The sequence below is a fragment of the Amphibalanus amphitrite genome, unplaced genomic scaffold, assembly GCF_019059575.1.
Source record: "Amphibalanus amphitrite isolate SeventyFive unplaced genomic scaffold, NRLGWU_Aamphi_draft 000393F_arrow, whole genome shotgun sequence".
Taxonomy (NCBI): Eukaryota; Metazoa; Arthropoda; class Thecostraca; order Balanomorpha; family Balanidae; genus Amphibalanus; species Amphibalanus amphitrite.
In genome coordinates this window covers 157,650-182,226 of record NW_024881887.1, presented here as the reverse complement: position 1 = coordinate 182,226, position 24,577 = coordinate 157,650, and the positions used below count along the sequence as shown (strand labels likewise).

The window sequence follows — 24,577 nt, the reverse complement described above, 5'->3', positions numbered from 1 at the left end:
TCGACATCCCTCCATATTTCCCGCTTTATCTCGGGAACTAGATGAGCTAGAAAGTTGCAAAAAAAGCATTCGATAGCTGTTGAAACGCTCTTTCGCTAAGCTGTCCTCAGATTTGATCTTAGGTCAACGGATCAGCCTATAGAGGTCATGTACTATGTCAGATCAATATTGCAAATTTTCCGGAAATGCTTTTTCTGCAATAACTTTTCTTCCCAAAGAGATAAAGAAATAATTCACACACCATCGTTCTTAGCTCGTCAAGGCGCATCATGGTATATAATATGACCTCGAAAGGTCAAGTTCAAAAGTTGACATCAGGTCAAGGTCATGACCTGACCGAAATAGGTCATGTTGCATATCATTCGATCCGCATTGACGAGACAAACACGATAAACGTCGAACGGAGTCTCTATCTCTATTCAATTAAAAGTTATTGAAGAAAAACCGTTGGTGACCGTTGAATTGCATGCCGGGTCCCAAAAAGTGGCCTGACCTAAGGTCACAGAAATAAAAATTTCGAAATATACAAAATGTTCCTTATGGTCTCCTAATATTTTTCTGAAAGTTTCATAGCATTCAGTCAAATGGTGTGGATGTAGCACAGCGTCAAACTTTTTATGAGGTGAGTTCACTTATCGTGACCTGGTGACCTGACCTTGCATGACCTAACACTATTTTTTTCAGAGGTGATGTAAAATTGTTTGATGAACAGCTATACAAAGTTTCAAAGTCGTAGCTTCACTGGTTTTTGAGTTACAGCGAAAAAACCAGAGGGGGGGGGGGTTGAAAACAACCCCCCCCCCTGCAGTGCGCGTGTAAACACTTTTGAGCTTGTAACGGTACATGAAAAGCAAATTAAATAACAGTGTTGAGTGTAAACTATTGCGTAGGTGTCGGACATCTTTGGACAAATGGCTGGCTTGGACATTTTTGGACGGACAATCGACGTAAGCATTGGACATTGGACGGACTTTGGACATACGTTTTCTGAAATTGACACCACTAGTCACCGCCGCCTCGGCCGCCGCGGCGGCACGGTCTCAGCCGCAGGGGGCCGCTCGATTCACGCAGAGTTCGGTCCGAGTCCCTCAGAGTTCGGCGGCGGAAACGTCAGCCGCTCCGGCGCGGCGGCGGCGGCCTGGCTCTGCGTGAACCACGCTTTAGAGTCGGGCGGCGGCGGCGGCGGCCGACTGTGCTGTGGAGAGGCCGGCGCCTGCCAGCACGGCGGCGGCCGCACGCCGAGCGCGCGCACAGTCTCGCCGTGTCGGTGGCGCATGTGGCTCCAGAGGCCGGACGTGGAGAGCTGCCGGTTAAGGCGCACGGCGACGCCGCACAGCCGACACACGCGGTCCTGGCCGTCGCCGGAGAAGAAGTCGCGCACTGCCGAGCGCGCCGGCCGGGCGGCGGCCGGCGACCAGGCCGGCGAGCCCGCCAGAGCCGTCACCAGGGAGTCCAGACTACGCAGCGAATCGGTCACGCCTGGGGGCACAGAGCGGCCCATCGGTCACACCAGCGCCGCGCCGGTCGCGCCGCCCACAGCCCCCGACGGCACACGGCTACTCAGCTGCTGACGGCACCATCCGGCCGAGTGGGAGCGACCGCCAGCTGCAGCTCGGGCACACGGCTAATCAGCTGCTGCCAGCACTATCCGGCCGAGTGGGAGCGACCGCCAGCTGCAGCTCGGGCACACGGCTACTCAGCTGCTGACCGCACTATCCGGCCGAGTGGGAGCGACCGCCAGCTGCGGCTCGGGCACACGGCTACTCAGCTGCTGACGGCACTATCCGGCCGAGTGGGAGCGACCGGCAGCTGCAGCTCGGGCACACGGCTACTCAGCTGCTGACGGCACTATCCGGCCGAGTGGGAGCGACCGCCAGCTGCAGCTCGGGCACACGGCTACTCAGCTGCTGACGGCACTATCCGGCCGAGTGGGAGCGACCGCCAGCTGCAGCTCGGGCACACGGCTACTCAGCTGCTGACGGCACTATCCTAACGAGTGGGAGCGACCGCCAGCTGCGGCTCGGGCACACGGCTACTCAGCTGCTGACGGCACTATCCGGCCGAGTGGGAGCGACCGCCAGCTGCAGCTCGGGCACACGGCTACTCAGCTGCTGACGGCACTATCCGGCCGAGTGGGAGCGACCGCCAGCTGCAGCTCGGGCACACGGCTACTCAGCTGCTGACGGCACTATCCTAACGAGTGGGAGCGACCGCCAGCCGCAGCTCGGCCGGCAGGGCGTCTCGCCGGGCCCCCAGGCGGCCGCCCATCAGAGAGCGGCCACGGCTGCAGCACCGCGCCCTGCAGGCTGTCCAAGAAGCCTCACGGCGCGTCCGGGCGCAGCGAGTCTGGCCGGCGGCGGATACCTGCTGGCCGCACGGCCGCCGAGTTGGCCAGTGGTGCCGGGGGCCCGTCACCAGGCCGGCTCCGGCCGCCACCCGCCCGGGTGACGGCGCGCCCGGTGCCGCTTCAGGTTAGACACACTGGAGCGGTGGTATCGGATTGTGGAGCTGCAGCGGCGGCACACCGCCTCCGCCTCCGCTGCTGCCCAAAAACGCGCCCAGATGGCGGCTCGGCCGGCCGTCACAGAGCTGCTGGCGATCAGCCAGCCCGTCTGCTGCCGGTCCGCGTCAGACCGACAGCTGCGGCCAGCCTGTCTGCTGCCGGTCCGCGTCAGACCGACAGCTGCGGCCAGACCGTCTGCTGCCGGTGCGCGTCAGACCGACAGCTGCGGCCAGACTGTCTGCTGCCGGTCCGCGTCAGACCGACAGCTGCGGCCAGACCGTCTGCTGCCTGTCCGCGTCAGACCGACAGCTGCGGCCAGACCGTCTGCTGCCGGTCCGCGTCAGACCGACAGCTGCGGCCAGACCGACTGCTGCCGGTCACAGCGGCCCGGTTTGTCACCAAGTGCGATTATCTATCAACATCAACTGATAGTCCAGTCAGATGTACTTGCAAATTGAATTGAAGTTGTGAATGACGAGCCTCCACGTTTGGGCGAGCAAGACCGAGCGATTGAGTTAGTTGTACAGGAATTATTCCAGGATTGTTTATTCCAGGATGAAAACTTGAACTACTTTTCTGCAAGAAATTATCACCAGGATATGAGCGTGCAAATTCATGGGATTTTTTTTATCACCGAATCAGCCCAGTCACAGGGACAAATTATGGGCTTCTTTGATCATAGAACCAGTCCGTTCTTTGCAGGAAGGAGAAAGGTGAAGTCATTTGGATAATTCAGTGTGAGGGTCGATGAAAAATAAATATGCAGGTCCCGTAGCTCAGTTGGCAGAGCGTTGGACTCCGCGTGGTGAGAGAACGCGTCCCGGTTGTAAAAGCCCGGGTTCGAAGCGCGACGGGCGCTTGACGTTTATGGGCCTCCTGACAGGTATGGTTGCGGTTGGTGGCAGGCCGTAGCCAGTCGAAGTCGGTGGGGTGACCGGCCGTGCGCGACTATGCGAGTACGTTAAACTTCGAACCCTCAATTATGCCATAGACCCGGAATTGCACGATCGGAGGGTAGACGGCAGGGCCAACGCAACAAGCATCGCTTAGCGGGGGCTCTGTCCTTGTGAATCCTTCCATTCGAAAGGTTCGGACCAAATTTATACGTAAAAATAGGGGAGAGCGGGGTCAAATGTAACACGGGGCAATTGTAACAGTTCTTATAATTCATACACTTACCAATAGACCGCGCTGATGGCAAGACCGGAAATCCGCAATGTTAGACTGCCTTTTCCAACGGAGCTTGAAGCGAAAGTGCCGGGTATGCCGATGGCTGTGCACAGAAATGTGTTTTTCAGAGCATCATTTTGTAAATGTGCATGCCTTTATATTTAATGAGCTCATTCCTGCAATTGAAAAGATATCGAGCACAGGCTTTGTGCAAGCGTTGGCAGGCTTGTTGTCCATAAATTGAAAGCATTGGATGTTGTCCATGCAACACCTTTTTGCGTCAGTTTCGTTTAAAAAAAATGTCCCGGGGCGACGGCGACAATTGTAACATTTTTGCAGGGGTCAAATGTAACGGGTTATAGGTCAAAGGCCATTAGGCGAAGGTCAGCAAATTTTCAAGGTAGGTGCAAAATTGATAAAATTAAGATAATTGTAAAATGTAAGCTTTGACGCAATTGGCAGCTTTTTACGCGATTTATTCGCGAAAAAAACGAGGGAGAAGAGGTCCATCCAACCTCCGTATAAGTGCGAGGTTTAACGTCTCTTTTCCTTAGAAGAACCGTACCTACAATGTCTGAAGAATTGAACATGTGTTACACGTTTGTGAAATCAAAGTTTTTGAAAAATCATTTCTGTAACCTGTAAATTAACATGTTACACTTGTCCCCGGGTGGTGTTTTTTTAACCCCGTACCCGGGATGAATTGTAACAGCTGAACTAACCTTTTCGGACCACAAGTTCGACCCAGAAAAAATGCTATTTCAGAAATGTTTCAACTGCATTTAAAAGATAACACCCTAGTTTTCGTAAACAAGAGAAAGAGCTTGATAACAGCAAATGTAACAGATGACTGAATACAAAAGCTGTTACAATAAAGCCCAGTCTGCTCTGTTTCACGTGTTTTACATACATAGTGAGTACGGCTGCCAGCACCTGTTCCAAAATGGGCCGGTATGGAAAGTCCCACGTTTATTGACTACACAGTACGGCTGACCATAGTCGGACTATTTGGTGGGCAATTGACCAGCTGGCTTTGAGCAGCACCGTGGCAGAGACAGGATCGGCTACAACATCGTATGCCCCCTCCAACGAGTGATGGGCAGGCCATTGACCGGGCGGCGTTATGCCATAGGACGTCGGTGGTGCACCGTCAAACACTGAGAGTTTTTCATTTCATCGTCACGAATCCGGAAGTGGCCGGTCATTTGGCTGATTGGAGACCGCAGCTCAGCGGCGAGCAGCTGGGAGCCGCCGGCTGACCGCTCCGACCCGTGCCGGCAGTGAGCTACTGCGAGCAGCTGGGAGCCGCCGGCTGACCGCTCCGAGCCGTGCCGGCAGTGAGCTACTGCGAGCAGCTGGGAGCCGCCGGCTGACCGCTCCGACCCGTGCCGGCAGTGAGCTACTGCGAGCAGCTGGGAGCCGCCGGCTGACCGCTCCGAGCCGTGCCGGCAGTGAGAGCTACTGAGAGCAGCTGGGAGCCGCCGGCTGACCGCTCCGACCCGTGCCGGCAGTGAGCTACTCCGAGCAGCTGGGAGCCGCCGGCTGACCGCTCCGACCCGTGCCGGCAGTGAGCTACTGCGAGCAGCTGGGAGCCGCCGGCTGACCGCTCCGAGCCGTGCCGGCAGTGAGCTACTGCGAGCAGCTGGGAGCCGCCGGCTGACCGCTCCGACCCGTGCCGGCAGTGAGCTACTGCGAGCAGCTGGGAGCCGCCGGCTGACCGCTCCGAGCCGTGCCGGCAGTGAGCTACTGCGAGCAGCTGGGAGCCGCCGGCTGACCGCTCCGAGCCGTGCCGGCAGTGAGCTACTGCGAGCAGCTGGGAGCCGCCGGCTGACCGCTCCGACCCGTGCCGGCAGTGAGAGCTACTGCGAGCAGCTGGGAGCCGCCGGCTGACCGCTCCGAGCCGTGCCGGTGCAGCTACTCGGTGTGCCGGAGCAGCTACTCGGTGTGCCGGAGCAGCTACTCGGTGTGCCGGTGCAGCTACTCGGTGTGCCGGTGCAGCTGGTGGTAGCGCTCCAGGTGGCGCCACAGGTTGGACGTGGACGCCGACGTCGGGTGGCGGTAGCTCTTCAGACACAGGTTGCAGCTCACCGTCTCCGGGTCCAGCCGCGTGAACTGGTTCCACGCGAAGCTCGAGGACGAGCGAGACCTCTCTGTAACCAGAGGCAGCGGCCGGTTAGCGCCGACCGGCCGGCCGGCAGCGGCGCGCTGCTGATAAATCCACAGCCCGGCGCTAGGCATAAATCCACAGCCCGGCACTGGGTATAAATCGACAGTCCGGCGCTGGGTATAAATCCACAGCCCGGCACTGGGCATAAATCGACAGTCCATCCCTGATAGTAAATCCATATGCCAGCACTGGGTATAAATCGATATCTCGGCACTGGGCATAGATGCACGGCCCGTCCCTGTGTGTAGGTCCATATGACTGTCGGCTATGGACACCGCTCGGCACTGGCTATAGTCCATATCAGTGGTGGCGGACTCGATTTTGGCGTGGGGGGGGGGGGCAAGATCCCACACCGAGATGATATCATAGGTGGATCAGAAAGGCAGTTTCGAGACTGCCGGTACATAACCCCCCAAAAAGTATCCAAAATCCGAAAACTCCTCGGATTTTTATTCCCTACGTACCTACTGCTGAGCAGTTGAAAGCAAAAAAAAACTTATGAAAGTTTTATTATAAGAAAACATTTTTGTCGAGTTAGGGCGTTGCGGGAGAGTAATAACTATCAATTTCCCCTCCCTGGATCCGCCAATGGACGATGTAAATATTTTTGTATCGCTGTATCAGAATAAGTTCCAACGGGAAAAATTGTGCCATAGGCCGATGGCATATCGGATGTTGAAGAACGGAACTAAACTCATGGAAAAAGGTGAGCGCTATTTTTCCATGAGGTAATTACGGAGCGAGCGAGGCGAGCGGAGTCTTTCCTTAGATTAACGGAAATTTCTGAGTAAGAGCGGCCGGCCGGCCGGCCGGCCGTGGTCACGATTTTGCGACGCTTATATCTCAGCAACCACTTGACCGATTAACACGCGGTAATTTTTGTAGGGTAGCTTCATTCCTTCTACCAAGTATTGGACTATTCCCGATGCATGTGGGTGACCCCTTATGCACGTGCCACGTGCAAAACGAAGAGGTGTCACTTTTGTAATTGTTGCAATATCTCGGTAACTACTTGGCCGATTGCGCTGAAAGTTGGCATGTAGGTAGGCACCCACTAGGCAATGCATATCCATGTGCCAGAGTTGGGGTGCTGCTGCACGTGCGCACGTGCAGGGGTCGATTGCAGATCTCGAGAACGGCTGGACCGATGGCGCTCAAATTTGGTACATGGTTGGGAACCGGTTAGTAGGGTGCCGTGCAAAAGTCAGTTGGGACCCATTTTGCACGTGCGCACGTGCAGGGTGCCGCTTCCAGATCTCGGGAACGGCTGGGCCGATTGTGCTCAAATTTGGCACATCGCTAGAGACCGGTTAGAAGGGTGCCGTGCACAAGTCAGCTGGAGGTATCCCCTCGAAATTTCGCACGTGCAAGGCTCACCCTCTCGCTCGCTCCATTACGAGGGGCGTTCAAAAAGTTCTCGGCCCGACCATGAAGGAGCAGAGATACGACGTCGACTTATTAGACCAAAAATGTTCATTTAGTCAAATAACCAGCGTTAAGACAAAAACATTTCGCGCAGCGCTTCGCGAGAGGCCCCTGGGTCTCCATAGCCAAGTGGGCTTTGGACACATCTGGCACATCCAAGACGGCTAATTTCTCAATTACGGCTAATGTCTCCTTGCTGTCAGCGAAGTTGCCACTGCTAAGCAATTTCCTTATGTTGGGGAAGAGGTGGCAACCTGAGGGTGCAAGGTATGGAGAAAAAAGTGGCTGTGACAACACTCGAAGCCACAGCTCACTGCTTCGCTGATCGTCACCCTGCTCATGTGTGCTGGTGCGTAGTCCTGGATCAAGCGCACACTTTTAGTCAGCTTCCCTAGTCTCTCCTTGATATCTGCTGCTCGCTACTGTTATCGAAGGGGGGTGTAGTATTCATCATTAATTGTGCGTCCCTGTTTTAGAAAGTTGACGAGCAGAGCCCCGCCAGCATCCCAAAATGCAACCACTGTCACCTTGCCATCTGACTTTAACACGTCGCACACATTTGGTGGCCTTTACTCAGTGTGCTTCCACTTGTGCAACTAGGTCACGCCCTTAGGGTCAACGTGTGACACCCACAATCCCTCCACGGTAACAAGTAGTTCAATGAACTCTTTTGGATCTTTGATATAGGGGCCAAAATTTTCGCGTTACGCCTCCTTTCGAGTTTGCCTTTCCTCTGGAGTCAGCAAACGGGGGATGCATCTTGCAGAGATCTTAAAAATGTTAATACGCTGTCGAAGAATGGCTTTGATGAACCTGATAGACACCTCCGCTTCTGCTGCGTTGTTCCAGACCAGAACATTTGCCATTTTTCACACAGAAGTGCTTATTTTTCATATTTTCTTGAGTCAATGCTGTTGATGGCTGGCCACTGCGGGGGTGACCATTAATGATCTGTTGACCAAAATTGAACAGAGATGCCCACTTTTTGACGCTACTGTAAGATAGACAAACCTCAACATGTGTTGGCACTAGCTTTTCGTGAATAAGGTTTGTTGCATTTGTCTGCAATACATGAACCAAATCACTGTTCTCTTCTGGGCGTCGCCCATTCTGACCCGGAATGGCAAACTATGTTACGATTAATTAGCCTGAACCAATCACAGGGCAGATTGGTTAATGGCTACGTAAGTGGACATCCCAATAACACATCATTGATTACACCGCGTTGCAGGCCGAAATTCCAACTCCTTCATGGTTGGGCCGGGAACTTTTTGAACGTCCCTCGTAGTCGCCCCAAAAGGCGTTATACTGGTTCGGTATTATTTTCTCTGTTCATTACGGAGCGAGCGAAGCAAGCGGAGTCTTACGTAGAATAACGGAAATTTCTGAGTATGAGCGGCCGGCCGTGGTCACGATTTTGCGACGCTTATATCTCAGCAAACACTTGACCGATTTACATGCGGTAATTTTTGTAGGGTAGCTTCATTCTTTCTACCAAGTATTGAACTATTCCCGATGCATGTGGGTGACCCCTTATGCACGTGCCACGTGCAAAACGAAGAGGTGCCAGTTTTGTAATAGTTGCAATATCTCGGTGACTACTTGGCCGATTGCGCTGAAAGTTGGCATGTAGGTAAACACCCACTAGGCAATGCATATCCATGTGCCAGAGTTGGGGTGCTGCTGCACGTGTGCACGTGCAGGGGTCGTTTCCAGATCTCGAAAACGGCTGGACTGATGGCGCTCAAATTTGGTACACGGTTAGGGACCAGTTAGTAGGGTGCCGTGCACAAGTCAGTTGGGACCCATTTTGCACGTGCGCACGTGCAGGGTGCCGCTTCCAGATCTAGAGAACGGCTGGGCCGAATGTACTCAAATTTGGCACATCGCTAGAGACCGGTTAGTAGGGTGCCGTGCACACCTCAGTTGGAGGTACCCCCTCGCAATTTCGCAAGTGCAAGGACCACCCTCTCGCTCGCTCCGTTAGTCGCCCCGAAAGGCGTTATACTGGTTTTACATTCAATTTCAGTTCAACGTTCCCTTAAGAAGTATTTCTGAGACAGATATCAACTGAAGCTATAGCTCATAGCATGAGAAGACCGCTTACCATACATTTAGAGACAAACGGTCGCAACTAAACCTATTGGGACAGCGATCCGCCAGCTAAACCCACCCCAAGGAAGTGGTTCGTAAACTAAACTCACCGAGACGGGCTGTCTCGGTTTTACAGCAAGCCTACAGCGAGGCTTAAAGGGACCCTCCCACCTTCAAAAAGTTAATGAATTGGCATGAAAGTGACGTCGCTCGGTTCAGAAAGAGCGAAAGAAAGAGCTTATGTAGTTGGTTTAAAACATGGTTACATAATACATAATACTAAGTTCGGACCTCTTCAAATTTGACCATTTCAATGACTCCAATAAAATGGAGTCCAGTTAGGCATTTAGTGGTAACTTATCTCTCAGTGTTGGTTTTATTGAAAGGCCTATCAGTTATCTTTCATTTGTGCATAACATATTATTACATTCTTCGTAAAATATCATTGGAGATCTTCCTAAAGCATTTTTCGAGAAGCATGGCAAAGTCACCCCGCAAGGCAAAGTCACCCCCGTTTACGGTACTAGAAAAGTTGTGAACCGATTTTCTTATTTTTGGCGCACGAGAAGATCTGCAATTCAATTCTGGACAGGTAGCCAAAATTTCACCTTAATATTGTGTTTGCGGCGCGAGTTATTGGCTAAAAACAGGAGGGGTGGGCGAAATTCACCCCCGCCTTCCACTGCGCGTGTTAACCCTCGCCGGCACAGGGGGGGGGGGTGATGCAACCCCCCCTGAGGTTTTCCGCGAATAACTCGCGTAAAAAGCGGCCGATCGCGACGAAACTTTCAATACCCTCGCATTGATCAATTTTCCTGAAAATTTCATGCCCCTGACCCAAATGACCTTTGACCTGTGACCTCTTTTCCGAGACCATGTTTGGCCGGAATCGCGATTCGGCGTATGTCGGCTCGCATTAGCCGCGCGTTTGCAAGCTTGTCAAGATTTCAAACGTTCAAACATGTGATTTGATGTTGCTTCCATGCATTAGGGTGGGTGTCAAGGTCACCTGAAGGTCAGGTCAGGTCATTGACCTTTGGTGACTTTGGTTCACTTTTTCGAGCTTTACATGTTTCTAGGCTAGTTTTTTTTAGCTGAATTCGAATTTAGCAACCATTTGAACATTTACGAAGTAGTTTTGGTGCCTTCGTAACATGTTACGAAGCTGTCAGAGGCGGATGACAGGTACTAAGAATACCCGTCATGACCCCTACCGGTTGACCTGACCTGACCTGACCCGACCTGGTCTAAACGCTGAACGACATCATCTGTGATCAAAACTAACACGATATTCGTGATCAGCACTCCGGAAAACCCCTTAGCAGCCACACTTTACGACTTTCTAACAGGTCCCGATATTCCCGATTTTTGGGTCATTGACCTGACCTGGAAGGCCAACCGATGACCTAGGACCTTAAAATTGGGTATCATTGGCTTCCTCTCGTGACGGGCAACACGCTCGTTTTTTTCCGCGAAGCTCTAGCTCCATCAGGGGCCAAACGCGAGGGGGGGGGGGGAAGCCTTGTGCCGTCGAAGGACTCAAAATGGCCTGTGCCGGCGAGGGTTAATCCGCGCCCCGCTGCACAGTGGGCGATCCGGCCGGTGTAGCCTCGCGAAACCTATCGGCATTCATAGCATCCATGTTTTTGTAGCTAGAACCACAATATTTAGGAGCAACCTTCTTGAATATCCAATGAGCATATGTTTTAAATAAGGACTATCTCTTATTGGATTTGTGCTCTGTGGCGAGCTTGCAATTTGCCTAATTGCTGCTCGAATAACGCATGAATACTATTGAGGGTAGGTCGAAATTTATGACGGTATGAGCTGGGTAGGACATTGAAATGGTGTGTACCTTCGTAGAAAATTGCTTCCAAACCATTTTTTATTCAAACGATTATGCCCTACCAATTGATACATATCATGAAACAGCGTAAATCTCGCCCGGCAAGGCCCCATTTCATAACGTGACCCAAGCAGCGGGTTTGGTTTTTGGTAAATAACTTCGCAAAAAATGGCCGCAGAACCACGATTTTGACATCGTCGTGTTCGCCTTGCTCAGGCGCGTCGAATAGTATACTTTTGTTCAGGTGAGGCCACCGTAAGCTCAACCTGACCTTGACCTCGAGGGAAGGTCAGGTCAGAGGTCTTCAAATCACGAACTTGGTCGAAGGAGGTCATATCGCATATCATTCGATTCGGCAGGTCTTCCGGAGTCCATTGGTGACCTTGTCGACTCTCTAGCTCAACTTGATCGGGAGTTATTGACGAAAAACTCGTATGACCCTAGTGACGTAATAAATGACGTCATGCAAGGTCAACAATGCAAAAATGCAGCATCAGATCTTGCAAGGAGTGCATGAAGTAACGATTCCATGTACTTGAGACAATTGAATATCATTCCTGGCGCCAAAATAACAGTTTTCATATTTCCCCATTGACTTATAGGTGAGGTCACGTGACCAACCTGACTTTATGTGACATTTAGGAAAAATCTGAGATATACAAGTTGTAAGACCTCTGAAGGACAATAAGTCCTGCAAGTCTCACCTCCCTGTGAAAGTTACTCTGGCACTGAGAGCGTTGCAAGGTTGCGACATCTGAGGATCGTGCAGAGGTTCATGTATGACGTCATAGGTCAGTGACCTGACCTGACTTGAAAGTGTGGTTGGTGTCACAAGATCCAGCGTGCATCAAAGGTCAGGTATGCCAGGTTGCAGCTCTCTATTGCCTGGGTGTTTTGAGCTATCGCGAAAACACCCTTTGGGGCATTTACCACTTGTGCTCAAGTGCACCAAGCCACGGCCAACCCTTAGAAGAAAAAAGTGTCTGGATGCCAGTGCTGCAAGTGGCTGCAAATTTTCACTGGCTCCCCTAATAGATAGTGTCTTAGTGCATGCGGTACAGCATTATTTTCAGTTCATCCTCGTAAAACTTTTTTTGCTGGGCTTGGTTAATTCAGTGAACGTAATGTTTAGTGGTAGAAAAATATATAAAAAGTTAACCTAATTATAAGACATTTTGAACTGATTTTGTCTACTTGCTTTCTATGGCGGAATCGTCTAAACATCTAAATTTCACTTTCCATGGAAAATGGATGCTCAACACCTAGCAATTTCATCGTTCCGCAAAATATTCAAAGAGCGTAAAAATCGGCTGTGATTATCCCCCTTATGAAGTGTTACGGAACGCTGTCTTTAACGATACTTTTGTCTACGAAAAAATGTCTCCTGAGCCATGCAAATGCACTAATCGTAATCTTTGATGAATTTTCTGTCGACTAGTATGCGTAGTTTTCCAATTTTCGGAAAAAAAGTGTCTTTGAGGTTTCGCGAGGCTAGACCGGCCCGATCGCCTATCGTGCGCTGGCGGTCTCAGCCAACTTCGCCATTGCGAGGGGGGGCATATGTTACCATCCACCTCTAACTCAAAAACTAAGAGGGCTACAAAGACGCAGTAAAAAGCAGTCGATAGCTCTCAATGCGTACGTTTGAAAGTATTTCAGCCATTTTTCATCTTAGAGCAATATTGGGGTCAACAGAGGTCATCAAAGGTCAAAATATGCCAACTTTCATTATATTTTTCAGAAAACATGCCGTTATCTCAGGAGCTATGATAGCTAGAAAAACGCATGGAAAAGCAATCGATAGCTTTTGAACTCTTCTTTGATAAGGTCATCATCAAAATTGACCTCAGGTCAATGGTTTAGGCTCCAGAGGGCAAAACCTAAAAAAATAATTGTTTTTACGAAAAGTGTTTTTCGACAATAACTTTCGACAAAAAAAGCCACGACATTTCTATTGCCAGAATCGTGTTCCTCACGCCGAGTCGCGTCGAATGCACTATAATTTGACCTTGAAAGGTCAACTTAAAAATTTGACCTCAGGTCAAGGTCATGACCTGACCGGAAAAGGTCATGTTGCATATCAGTCGATGCGTCTCAACAAGACAAACACAATGAGACCATCCCCAACGTTCTATCTCTTTCCAATCGAGTTATTGGCAAAAATCTGTTTGTAGCCTCAAATGACTTCAAATGACCTTTCTACAGGCTATCAACAAAAAAGACACCTTGGTCGTCATGGGTGGTCCAAATCATTATGATTCTGAAATATTTGGACTGTTCCTATGCGTACACACGGATCTACTGTGGACGTCAAACCGCGTGGGACGCGACTTTTTCGCAATAACTTTTGAATGCGTTGCCTCTCAAGAACGAAACTTCGGCAATGGACGTTTCAGACCCCGGCCTAATTTTTATTACTAAGGTTTTTCAATGTCCGATCAATATTTAGGGCACTTCCCGTTCACTCGTAATGTTAAATTTTGCTCCTGAAACTCTCTCGGTGAGCAGAGGCTACTCCACAAGGGGCGGAGCCATAGTGTGACGTTGGAGCTAAGCTCCGCCTCGGCTGGCCGTTGCCTGAGGCGCTACCTGACCCGAGACCGGTCAGTCGCGGTCCGTAGGGGTTGGTGCGCGGTGCTTCCTGCCAACACACCCAGCCGCATGGCGTACGTTATTCATGCTTGCCCTAAGGGCTGCAAGAATGTATTTGCAATGCGCCTCTTGTCGGTATTTAACCGTGAAGGAAGCCGCGATAAACTGCTCATCAGCCTAAAACGGTAAGAAAGTGATCAGTCTCCTCAGTTCGTAACTCTTGTATGTCAATGTCGCGTGTGTCTGAGCCGAATGCATTGCTAATGCATTCAATTACACGAAAGTGATATAGGGCTATTATAGAATATCGGATAAAATTATATTGGAAAATTCGGACAGATGATAAAGATTTGTACAACACGATGCGATGAAACACGATTTCGTTAGAAAATCGACCTTATGTTGTTCTTCTTAAGACCTCATAGCTTCGTGACCTGACCTGACCCAGTCAATTTTTTTGTATACCTAATGTATAATCTTTTAGACATTTTTCGTTGAACACCAAGGAGTTGTGAGCTTTAGCAAGCTTTCGGTTGGTTCTTTCAATAGTTCGCATTAGTTTTTTGTACCAGAAGGAAGATCAAATATCAAATTCGTTGGTGTTCAAAGATCAAATTCGTTGGTGCTCAAAGATCAAATTCGTTGGTGTTCAACGAAACATGTCTAAAAGAACATATTCTGCCAAAGTACACCAATTTAAAACTAATGTATAATGTATATATGCATAATGCATGCAATGCAAAATGTACATCTAATGTAGCAATGCGATCCGTTGCACTATATGTTAATAATAATCATTAGTCGTTTGGCTCGTAGTAATAAAATAAAAAATAAATAAAATAGTCCGTTTCGCCTTATTGACTTTCTCAACGGTCAATATATGCGAAACGTCGGGTGACACGATTCAATATTCGTATTGTCATTCAGAAAGCCAATATAGCCAATTTATATATAATATGCCATGTCAAAATAATATATTAATATAATATAATATAATAATAACAATATACATATTATAATATAGTATAATATAAAATGCCAAGAAGCCAATATAGCCAATTCCAAAATTTTGCTCGTGAAGGGTTCTATAACGGAATGAATCCTATAGTTGCATTATTTTTTTGAAACGTTACATCACAATTAATTATAGCATTATACATACGCTATATGTAAACGTATCATATGCTAACATTTGTCATTAATAATGATATACATATTTTGGAACCTTGCTTGTTATGCCCTTAATGAATTGTTGTTGTTTTTCGGGGACAAGGCCTAAACATAATGTATTTTGTGTGACTGTTTTTGCCATTTCCCGTTCCCGGTGCTGCATCATTTTATTACCTGCAATTGATTCGTGACGATTTTTTGCAGGCCTTATGCGCGAGCGGCGGAGATTCTGGGCATGACGGAGAGCGGTGTGAGGACGCTCGTCAAGCGTCAGCGAACATCTGGCGCAGCAGCACAGCAGCCGACACCAGCGACCACCATCGACAACTTCACCATCGGCGCGATCCGACGTCACGTGTACGCACGTTTCGCCAACAAGGAGTTCCTGACAGTCGAGCGTCTACTGGATGGGCTGACTGCCGATGGGATCCTGCGACCAGATACCTCAGAGAGCACGCTGCGTAGAATCCTGCATCAGATGGGGTTCCGCTACCGATCAACGCAACGAAAGATGTATGTCAGAAAGGAGACGTTGGACATCGTCTGCCGCCGCATTCAAGCTCTGCGCAAACTGAAGCAACATAGAGAAAACGGGCATCAAATCGTGTACGTTGATGAAACGTGGTTTACCACAAGGATGTGCCACAGTCGGGAGTGGGTGGACAACACCCAGGCTGCCACCAGTGCGACGTACAGCCGCCAGGTCCCACCGGGAGACGGTGAGCGCTTCATCGTGGTGGCGGCCGGATCCGAGGGTGGGACGATCGACGGCTCGTTCCTCAGCTTCGTCTCCAAGAACAGGAGTGGTGACTACCATGGGGAGATGAACAGTGAGCTGTTCATTCGATGGCTGACGTCACACCTGCTGCCGTTGCTGAGTCGGCCGTCAGCGCTGGTGCTGGATAACGCTCCCTACCACAGCGTGCTGACCGAGGAGAGCCGCTGTCCGACGAGCGCCACCAGGAAGGCCGACCTCATCAACTGGCTGACCCAGCGCGACATCCCGGTACCGCCCGGCGCCACCAGACCTGAGCTGCTGCTGCTATGCCAACAAAACAAGACAGAGCCTCAGTTCGTCGTCGACAACATCATCCGCGAGTGGGGGCACGAGGTGGTCCGTCTTCCTCCGGGACACCCCGAGCTGAACGCGATAGAGCAGGTCTGGGGGTGCATGAAGCGCCACGTACGGTCGTCTCTACGGAGATTCACCCGAGCCGACCTCCAGGACAGGCTAGAAGAGGCTCGTCTTCTCGTCACCAGTGAGGTGTGGGCCGGAGCAGTCCGTCGGTCCAGGAGCTTCGAAGACGGCTACTGGACCACGGACAACATTCAGGAGAGCATCGACCGCATCATCATCACCGCTGACGACGACGACGACGACTTCTCGTTTGATCAGGAGTCTGATGATGACGTAGACTAAATATACTCTTTGAAACATGCTACTTGTTTTGGTACCGGGTATGCATGCTCAGCTGGTGTTTGTGGATATAACGTGCATGGCGAATGATGGCTCAAATATCTACCTACATAGAGTATTCTTTTTAGAATGGACCGAGTGTTGACTGTTCGCACTTCTATCAATGAAATATTTTCTTCGACTCGCTAAGAATGTCACCCAGATAGGAAGACTATACGCGTAGGGTGAAGTCGTATAAGAGTACGCACTTAGTGGATTTTTTGCTCTCATTTGTTAAATATTTGAAAGAAAGAAATCGCAAATATGGAATATTAAAGTTCATTGAATTCGCCATCAACCCATGAGGCAACGATCCTTCAGCGTAAATGGAAGTGGTCTAAAACTGACGTTTTCTGAACCGCTGCTGTTGCGTACTCTTACCACATGGGGTGTGTAAGAGTACGCACACCATGCGGGTGGAGTACGCAAGCATATAAACACACACCTATAGGCAGCTTTTACTGTCCAAATGCTTAACATCAGACTCAGAAGACATTTAATTTAATTCTAGTAGGTATCAAAAAAGGAAAAACATAAAATAAATCTTGCATATCTATAAATCAAGAAATAATCAAGTCATGTGACTAAAAATGTACAATCAATAGGGAGAATAAATCGTATTTAGAAGAATTTCGGGTACGTATCTGCCTCACAGTGCTCCATTGATGATATACCTACAAAACAAACGTCATTGAGCGATATATCAATAATTTGATATTTCTGTATATTCGATATAATGTATAATTCTGCGTACTCTTACCCTCATGAACAGTGCGTACTCTTACCCTACATGCAATTCGCGCACAAAACAACCCCGAAACATTGTGTAAAACTTCACAAACAGAAAATTGCACTGCACAGTATTTCACCAGAAAACCTCACAAGTTTCCCACAACAATCACGAAAATGTACCTTATCTCAACTGCCAAGTATCAAATTTGTTGTACCATACCATAATAATATCATAACGCTCCAAAATAATATTCATCGCCTTAAACTCAACAGCGTCGCCGCACAACGTCCACGTTCCTTTGGTGACAAACACGTACTGGCGGCTTCATGTCACTTCATGAACTCGACAAACCCGCGTTGCTAGGCAACCGAAACAGCTGATGCGTACTCTTATCGTCCGCGTCCTCTTACCCGCCCTTACCCTACGCCAAATATTACGATGATTTAAGAATAACAGAAAATAATTAAATGATTACCTATGTAACAAGTTTGTCAACGTAATTACGTAAATGAGATACATAATAATATAATATATTTACACAGTCAAGTTAATTTTTTTAATTAAAATTTTAATTTTAGGTTCTTGTAGATATCAAACCGCCAGGAACGTTAGTACACTTCGTGTTATCCTGCCAAGCCCCAATATGCCCCAACTTAAAGGTAGTGTGCCACCTTTGAAAGATTTCCCATTTTATTTTTCCTAGGATAAGAAGCTTCTGTTTTTACCTAATATCGCAAAGAAAATCAAAAATGGGCCTGGAATAGTGCCCTTTTCGCCTAAAAGTTTATCGGTTTTTCGATATGTATAACAACTGTAGTGGGCTGACCTGCAAACAGGCGTCGGCAACAATCGCGAATGCGGCGCACATGTGACAATAAGCAAAGGTCATTATAGAGTTACGACGTACGGGAATGAGTTATCAGCTGTCTAATCGTAGACAACACAATGTCGAGCCTTAAACTGTAAGCCTGTATTGGTATTGTTTCTTTTATTTGGCTGTCGAACATTATTTATGGTTTGAAATATGATTTTATGTAAAATAATTGATATGAAAAAGCCGTCTCTTAAGTTATGACCCCATTTCACCACACGCAAGTGGCAGAAATGACAATGATCAGCTGACGCATTTTTCTTGGCCGAAGTCAGAGCGCGCGGCCCGACGCACCACCACCGCACCACAAAGTATGAGCAGAAGCCACGCCCAAAGCCAGGGCCCCGGTAACGTGAGGTAGCCGAGTCGGGGCAGCGTGCGCTGACCCAAGCCGGGGCCGCAGCTTTGGGCGCGGTCTACCGCATCCCCGCGGGCAGCCCCGGGCTATCACATGACACCGGGAGGACGCGCGGCCCCGGCTTGGGTCAGCGCACGCTGCCCCGACTCAGCTACCTCACGTTACCGGGGCCCTGGCTTTGGGCGCGGTCTACCGCACCACCTAACAGGCGTGTTCGAAACCGCAGGAGATGATGATGAACGGGTTTATCGAAACTTGATTGGATGAGCATATCGGTAATAGCGATTTCAGTGTGTGCATTTATTGTTCATAGTGGTGTGAAATGTGGTTGGGGTACGACCGACAACCCGTCGGGGCGAATTTCGCACTGGGGTACTCAAAATTTGAAGAATTTAAGACGTTTCCATGAGTTTTGAAGGTATGGATAAGTTCTAAAAATCCGGTTCTCCTTATCTGGGCCATTAACTCCATACGGTCCAGGAAAGCTGGCACACTACCTTTAAATGTTTCCGTAATGCACCGGTACCTACGCATAGCCGGAGGGGAGCCGGATCCGCCGGAGCCGTCATATTTTGCCCTGAGTGGGAGCCGGAGCCGGAGCCGTATTGCCATTTTACTCGGAGCCGGAGCCGGAGCCGGAGCTGGAGCTGACTCAAATGTTCAAGGCTCTGCATCCCTGCTGCTAAGTCAATAATTCGTATAGTTAATTTGGTAAAGGGCCATACTGAACAATCTCGGTTTTTTTCTCGAATTAAAAAACCTGGTAAAAGGCCATACTGAACAATCTCGGTTTCGAGATGTCCGCCCATCTGAGACCCGACGCACACAGCATGCAGAACCGGTTCTGAGTGAGGATCGACCGACAGATGGCAGTCGTGTCTGAACGGTAGATGGCAGGGAATTCGTAGTTAGTAGGCGGGGCTTCGCGAGCAGCCTGACGATAGCCGCCATCCGGGCTGATATTTCACTTAGCATTACGAGTGAACGGGAAGTACCCTAAATATTTATTTGACATTAAAAACCTTAATAATAAAAATTAGGCCGGGGTCTGAAATGTCCATTGCCGAAGTTTCGTTCTTGAGAGGCAACGTATTCAAAAGTTATTGCAAAAAAGTCGCGTCCCACGCGGTTTGACGTCCACAGTAGAGGCATTTTCATTTTTTTTTCCATTGACTTATAATGGAAAGGTCACGCCACTGGCCTAACCTTAGGTCACGGATATAAAAAACCCGAGATATACAAATTATAGGCATCATGATAGGCCCATAACATCAAATTATAGGCCCATAACATTATGCAATCCACTAAGTTTAAAACCTCTCTGACAAACACTGCAGGCTGGACATGATTGCGAACTTCTTTAGGCTTGGTCAGTTATCTTGACCTGGTGACCTGACCTGACATGACCTGGGGTCAAAAATTTCCCAAACTGTCCAAAATTGCTGTCAAAAAGCTACTCCAAGCGACGCGGCGCTAGCGCCGGGGTTTTTTATTCACACGCAAAAAACGCGACAGGGTGGTAACATATGCCCCTCCCCCACCCCCACCCCCACTGGGGCGAAGGTTTATGAAAGGATGCAAGCTGATGAAGTTATATTTATCTATATACCCTTTTGGTTGAATTACTGAAGAGAAATGAATTCAAATGTAGTGAATTACGCTCACAATGTTGATTTCATTAGAATTTAATATCGTGTTGGATCATTTTATCAATAAAATCATTCACGAGGCAGTGATTTACAGTCAAAATCTTTTTTGCGGCGTTTTAATCAGCTGGTTAAAAGCCTCTGTTTTGGCGCATCTGTTTCGAAATCCTTGATAACCTTATGTTTGTTCCCGTTTGAGGTTGGAGGGGATGGAAGATTCGAGAGCGGGCATTATATCGTTCTTATACATACTATTTGGTGACTGTACTCAGGACAAGTGAGTAATTAACTTTGATAAGAGCTTAGGACAAGTAGTATTGAAATGGGATAAACAATGGGAACTATTTTGAATTATACCCCTACCCCTCATCTCCAGCCGGTCTGACGATCAAGAACCTAGTCCATTCAAGAAGGAAGAAAGCGACCGAGAACCAGGACAGTGTAATTTACAAAATTCCATGTGGTGCCTGCGATAAAAGTTATATAGGGGAAACATTTAGAGGCATAGATACGCGGACAAAGGAGCACAGGAGCGATCTTAGAAATCATAGATTGTCTAATGCATTTGTGCAGCATGTCGACGAGGCCGGTCACCTTCCAGACTGGAACGGAACTTCAATTTTGTGTAAAGGGTTAAAAAAGAAACATAGACAGGCGTTAGAGGCAGCATTCATTTGTACCCTTCTAACTTTGAACGGCAATGTTGGTAAAGTGAAACTGAGTAGATACACGGCTCAATTACTTGTAAGGGATCTGGCAAACAGGGGTACGACATAGAATGCGACATGTTTCTGCGAACGAATTTACTATCTGTTTTGTGACCTTATTCACCTGTGTAATGTGTATTTAGGCCAATGTTTTGAATTGTTATCATTTGGGATGTAAGGCTTGAAAAAGACATTTTGTCGAAACACATGTGTAGCCAATTCAAAAGAATATAATTCAAAATAGTTCCCATTGTTTATCCCATTTCAATACTGAGTAATTAACATATGTTTACATGATTCGTATCTTATTCACGAACCAGGCAGCCATGGCGGACAGGAAAAAACCAGATGTTGCTCTCGCTTCCTCAGTTAGGAACATAGCCGAGTCTGTAGTTTTTATTTTAAGTTGTGACCATCTAGATTTCAAACATGTGGTTGGTACTTAGTACCTGCAACATTTCAGGAGAATGTGGAAAAGTAGAGCACCTGTGAAATGTAAATATGATTACTGCTCACTGTCCAGTCTTCAGAAACACATGCAACTGTAATTCAACAGTAATTCAACTTCTTTTTGTCCTAGCTTTTTTGATGAATATGTTAATGCTTTTTGTAGGCAATACCTCTTTGATTACAGTTAATATTTTAACAGTTATAGACTGAAATTGAGTTTCAAAATTGAGGGTATTTGTGGGGCCAACTCAGCCAAAATCAGCCTGCTCGTAGTTGTGGTTGGACAATGGGTGGCTGCTGGGTGGGATGGGTACTGAAATTGCGGCATCTCTTGTAGCTACAACCAAGATTGCAGGTAGTAGTATGCCGGTAATCCTTTAAATGGGCGCCACACAACGCATCAAGCACTGGGTTGTTTGTTTCGGTGATATTGCCTTGGGGAATACTGGGTAATGGGCATGCATCCATCCACAGCCCGGCAGCGGGTATAAATGCACGGCTGCATAGCGGGTGTATGTCCCCGCACCCGGCGGCCGGCGGCGGCCCGGTATCAGTCGTCCACTCGGCTGTGTTTGAAGCTAGTCGCACCACCAGTCTGCAGGGCCGGCAGCCCGTCCTTCGGTCCGTGGGCCCGACAGTGGCACCACTCACAGCCCCACCATCCCACCCTACACACGCACACGCACACAAACACGCGCCCCCTAACCCTCCCCCCGCCAGACGGACCGTGTTAATCGACCAATGCATTGCTCCAATGAAAACCACCGTATCTGTGCAGAAAAAAAATCGCTGTTTCAAGTATCAATTCCTTGATCCATACGTCCTAATGAGCCAATGGATAAACTTTTCATCGGACAACATGGAAAAGTAAGTTGATGAATGATATTGTTGGGCGTGTAAATGCAGATTCAGCAATACAACTTGCAAAATGGATTTGTGTTGCCGTTTATCCAGCTGGTTAGTTAGAAGGCGTGGAGCAGGGCGCGGCGGGCAGCTCATACTCACTGGCGGACGTGTCGCCGGACTCGTGTCCCATCGTCGCCATGGCTTGTGCTGAAACAGACCGGGCCTACATCAAGCCGGTGCACAGAACAACAGGCTCAGGCAGGGCGACACGAACAGAGATTAACCCTAGCATGTGTGCGGCGTTTGCCAGCTTCTAATGTGTAGGGGGGGGGGGGTCGGTTGGACCCCCCCTTGCCGTTTGGCCCCTGATTGAGCTAGAGCTTCGCAGAAAAAACGAGCGTGTTGCCCGTGACGAGAGGAAGCCGATGATACCCAATTTTAAGGTCCTAGGTCATTGGTTGACCTTCCAGGTCAGGTCAATGACCCAAAAGTCGGGAAAATCGGGACCTGTTAGAAAGTCGTGAAGTGTGGCTGCTAAGGGGTTTTCGGGGTGCTGATCACGAATATCGTGTTAAGGCCGTGTTACACTGCCGAATTTTGGCCACGACCCTGTCGCCGAATCACGTCGTGCAGGAAATCGGCGAACAGTTCACCGACAGAGGCGAACAGTTCGCCGACAGAGCCCGATTTGCAGACAACGGGTGGGGGGCCCCCCTAATCGTGCGCGGGTCGAAGCTGATCCATGATTCGGCGAACATCGCGAATGAATGGCGAATCTGTTGCGAATAGTCGGCGATACCTTGACAACAAGTCGGCGCACGTAGCGACATGTCGGCGGCGACTCGGCGACTGTTTGGCGATCATGTTCGTTTATGATATGTTCGGCGAACGGCCACGAAATTTTCATTTTTCATGAAATATTCGTGGCGGTCGTGACGAACCGTAAAAGTCGCGCGGTGGACACCGACTGGTCTGCGAAATGCGAAGACCGTGGAAGAAAGATCCCGAATCGGTCCGCGACATAGGATGACTTGCATATTCGTGCGCATTCGTGTACCAAAATTCGGCAGTGTAACAAGGGCTTAAGTTTTGATCACAGATGATGTCTAAGCATTTAGACCAGGTCGGGTCGGGTCAGGTCAGGTCAGGTCAATCAGTAGGGGTCGTGACGTGTCAACCGCGTCTGACAGCTTCGTAACATTACGAAGGCACCAAAACTACTTCGTAAATGTTCAAATCTATATTATGAATTATAAGTTGTCCGTGCGTGCCCGTGTCTGTCAGGACTTATGTGTCTTATTGCGCCTGAAAGGCGCCGCGTTTCGACGTGAAATTTGGCATGCCGAATCTGTGGGCGTGGGCGGCCTTTGTATTAAAATTTGGGGGTGATCGCACCAGGGGTGCGCCGTCAGCACGCGCTCGCGTGCGCCATAGGGTTAACACAGGAAACGGCCAAAACGGACATCGGACGAAATCGGGCCGACACTGCTTGCTCCCCGCGCTAATAACTCTGCAACGGGGGGCCGTAGCGAAATGGGGTTGCCACCACTGGATAGAGGAGAGATGGGCCTAGCGTATTGATATGGTTTCATAGTATAGCACGCGCCACGTGCAAGACAGCACCCCCAGTTGTGAAAAAATGACCGATTTCGTGCATTTTGGGAAGAAAACCGATGCCGCTGGAAAACGGCTTGACGGAATGAAATAGGTGTTGTATCATTTTGCAGGCAAATATACATGTAATCAGAGGAAAGCAATTAAAAAGTGATGGTCCGTACCATTTCCTTAATAATGAAAAATTAATTTGAAAATTTGATTCGCGAGGATCGCGATGTCCTTTACAACATCAAAACGTATTGAAAACGCTGATCAATCGCTATGAAACCTACATATTCGGAAAGAGCATTCTTTTCTGACCAATATCCACCCAAAATATTATCGAAAAGTCAATAAACTTTTGTGAAAATGACTCAAGCATACGACCGTGTTTTGTTAACGTTACAGGTATTTTTCGACAAAATCCGATCGATGGCTTATGGCCAACAGGTCATTCCACTTTTCACAATAGCTATCAAAGCATGGGCTACAATGCACCGCCCGCAAAGGGGAATTCCAAACACTGAAAATAAGCGCCTACCAGTAAACAGCACATTATTGTACTAGGAATAACTCAGCTACTATTGGGCCGATTGCGCTGAAACTTGGACTGTGGGTGGAGGGGGCACTCACCTGGCGATGCATGGTCATGTGTGACAGGTAGGGTGGATCGATTGCACGTGCGCACGTGAGGGGTCCGGTTCTACATCTCAAGAACGGCTGGGCCGATTTCGCTCAAATTTTGTTCACTGTTGGGGACAATTTAGAAAGGTGGCTGGCACAAGTCATCTGGAGTCTCACTTAGCGCGTGCGCACGTGCAGTGGGCCAGTTTTATATCTCAAGAACGGCTGGGCCGATTGCGTTCAAATTTGGTACATTACTTTAATCGGGTATGAGAAGGGTAACTACGTGTAGGTTGTGAGTAGGTAGGGTATGGGTAGGTTAG

At 49.0% G+C, this 24,577-nt stretch overlaps 1 protein-coding gene across 6 annotated transcripts in view; it reads right to left on the bottom strand.

Annotated features, from left to right (window-relative positions):
* Window positions 1-24,577, bottom strand: part of LOC122390364 (broad-complex core protein isoforms 1/2/3/4/5-like) — a 145,507-nt gene that overhangs the window by 59,324 nt on the left and 61,606 nt on the right. For 3 of the 6 annotated variants that reach the window (XM_043383252.1, XM_043383254.1, XM_043383251.1), the window contains exons 5-6: window positions 22,194-22,241; window positions 1,014-1,479 (exon numbers count right to left, since the gene is read on the bottom strand). In XM_043383252.1, coding sequence (XP_043239187.1) covers window positions 1,064-1,479; window positions 22,194-22,241 — 464 coding nt within the window. In that variant the 3' untranslated portion in view covers window positions 1,014-1,063. Of the gene's footprint in view, window positions 1-1,013; window positions 1,480-4,625; window positions 5,824-22,193; window positions 22,242-24,577 lie in introns of those variants that run through there. The other 3 variants (XM_043383256.1, XM_043383255.1, XM_043383257.1) reach the window with 2 other exon arrangements.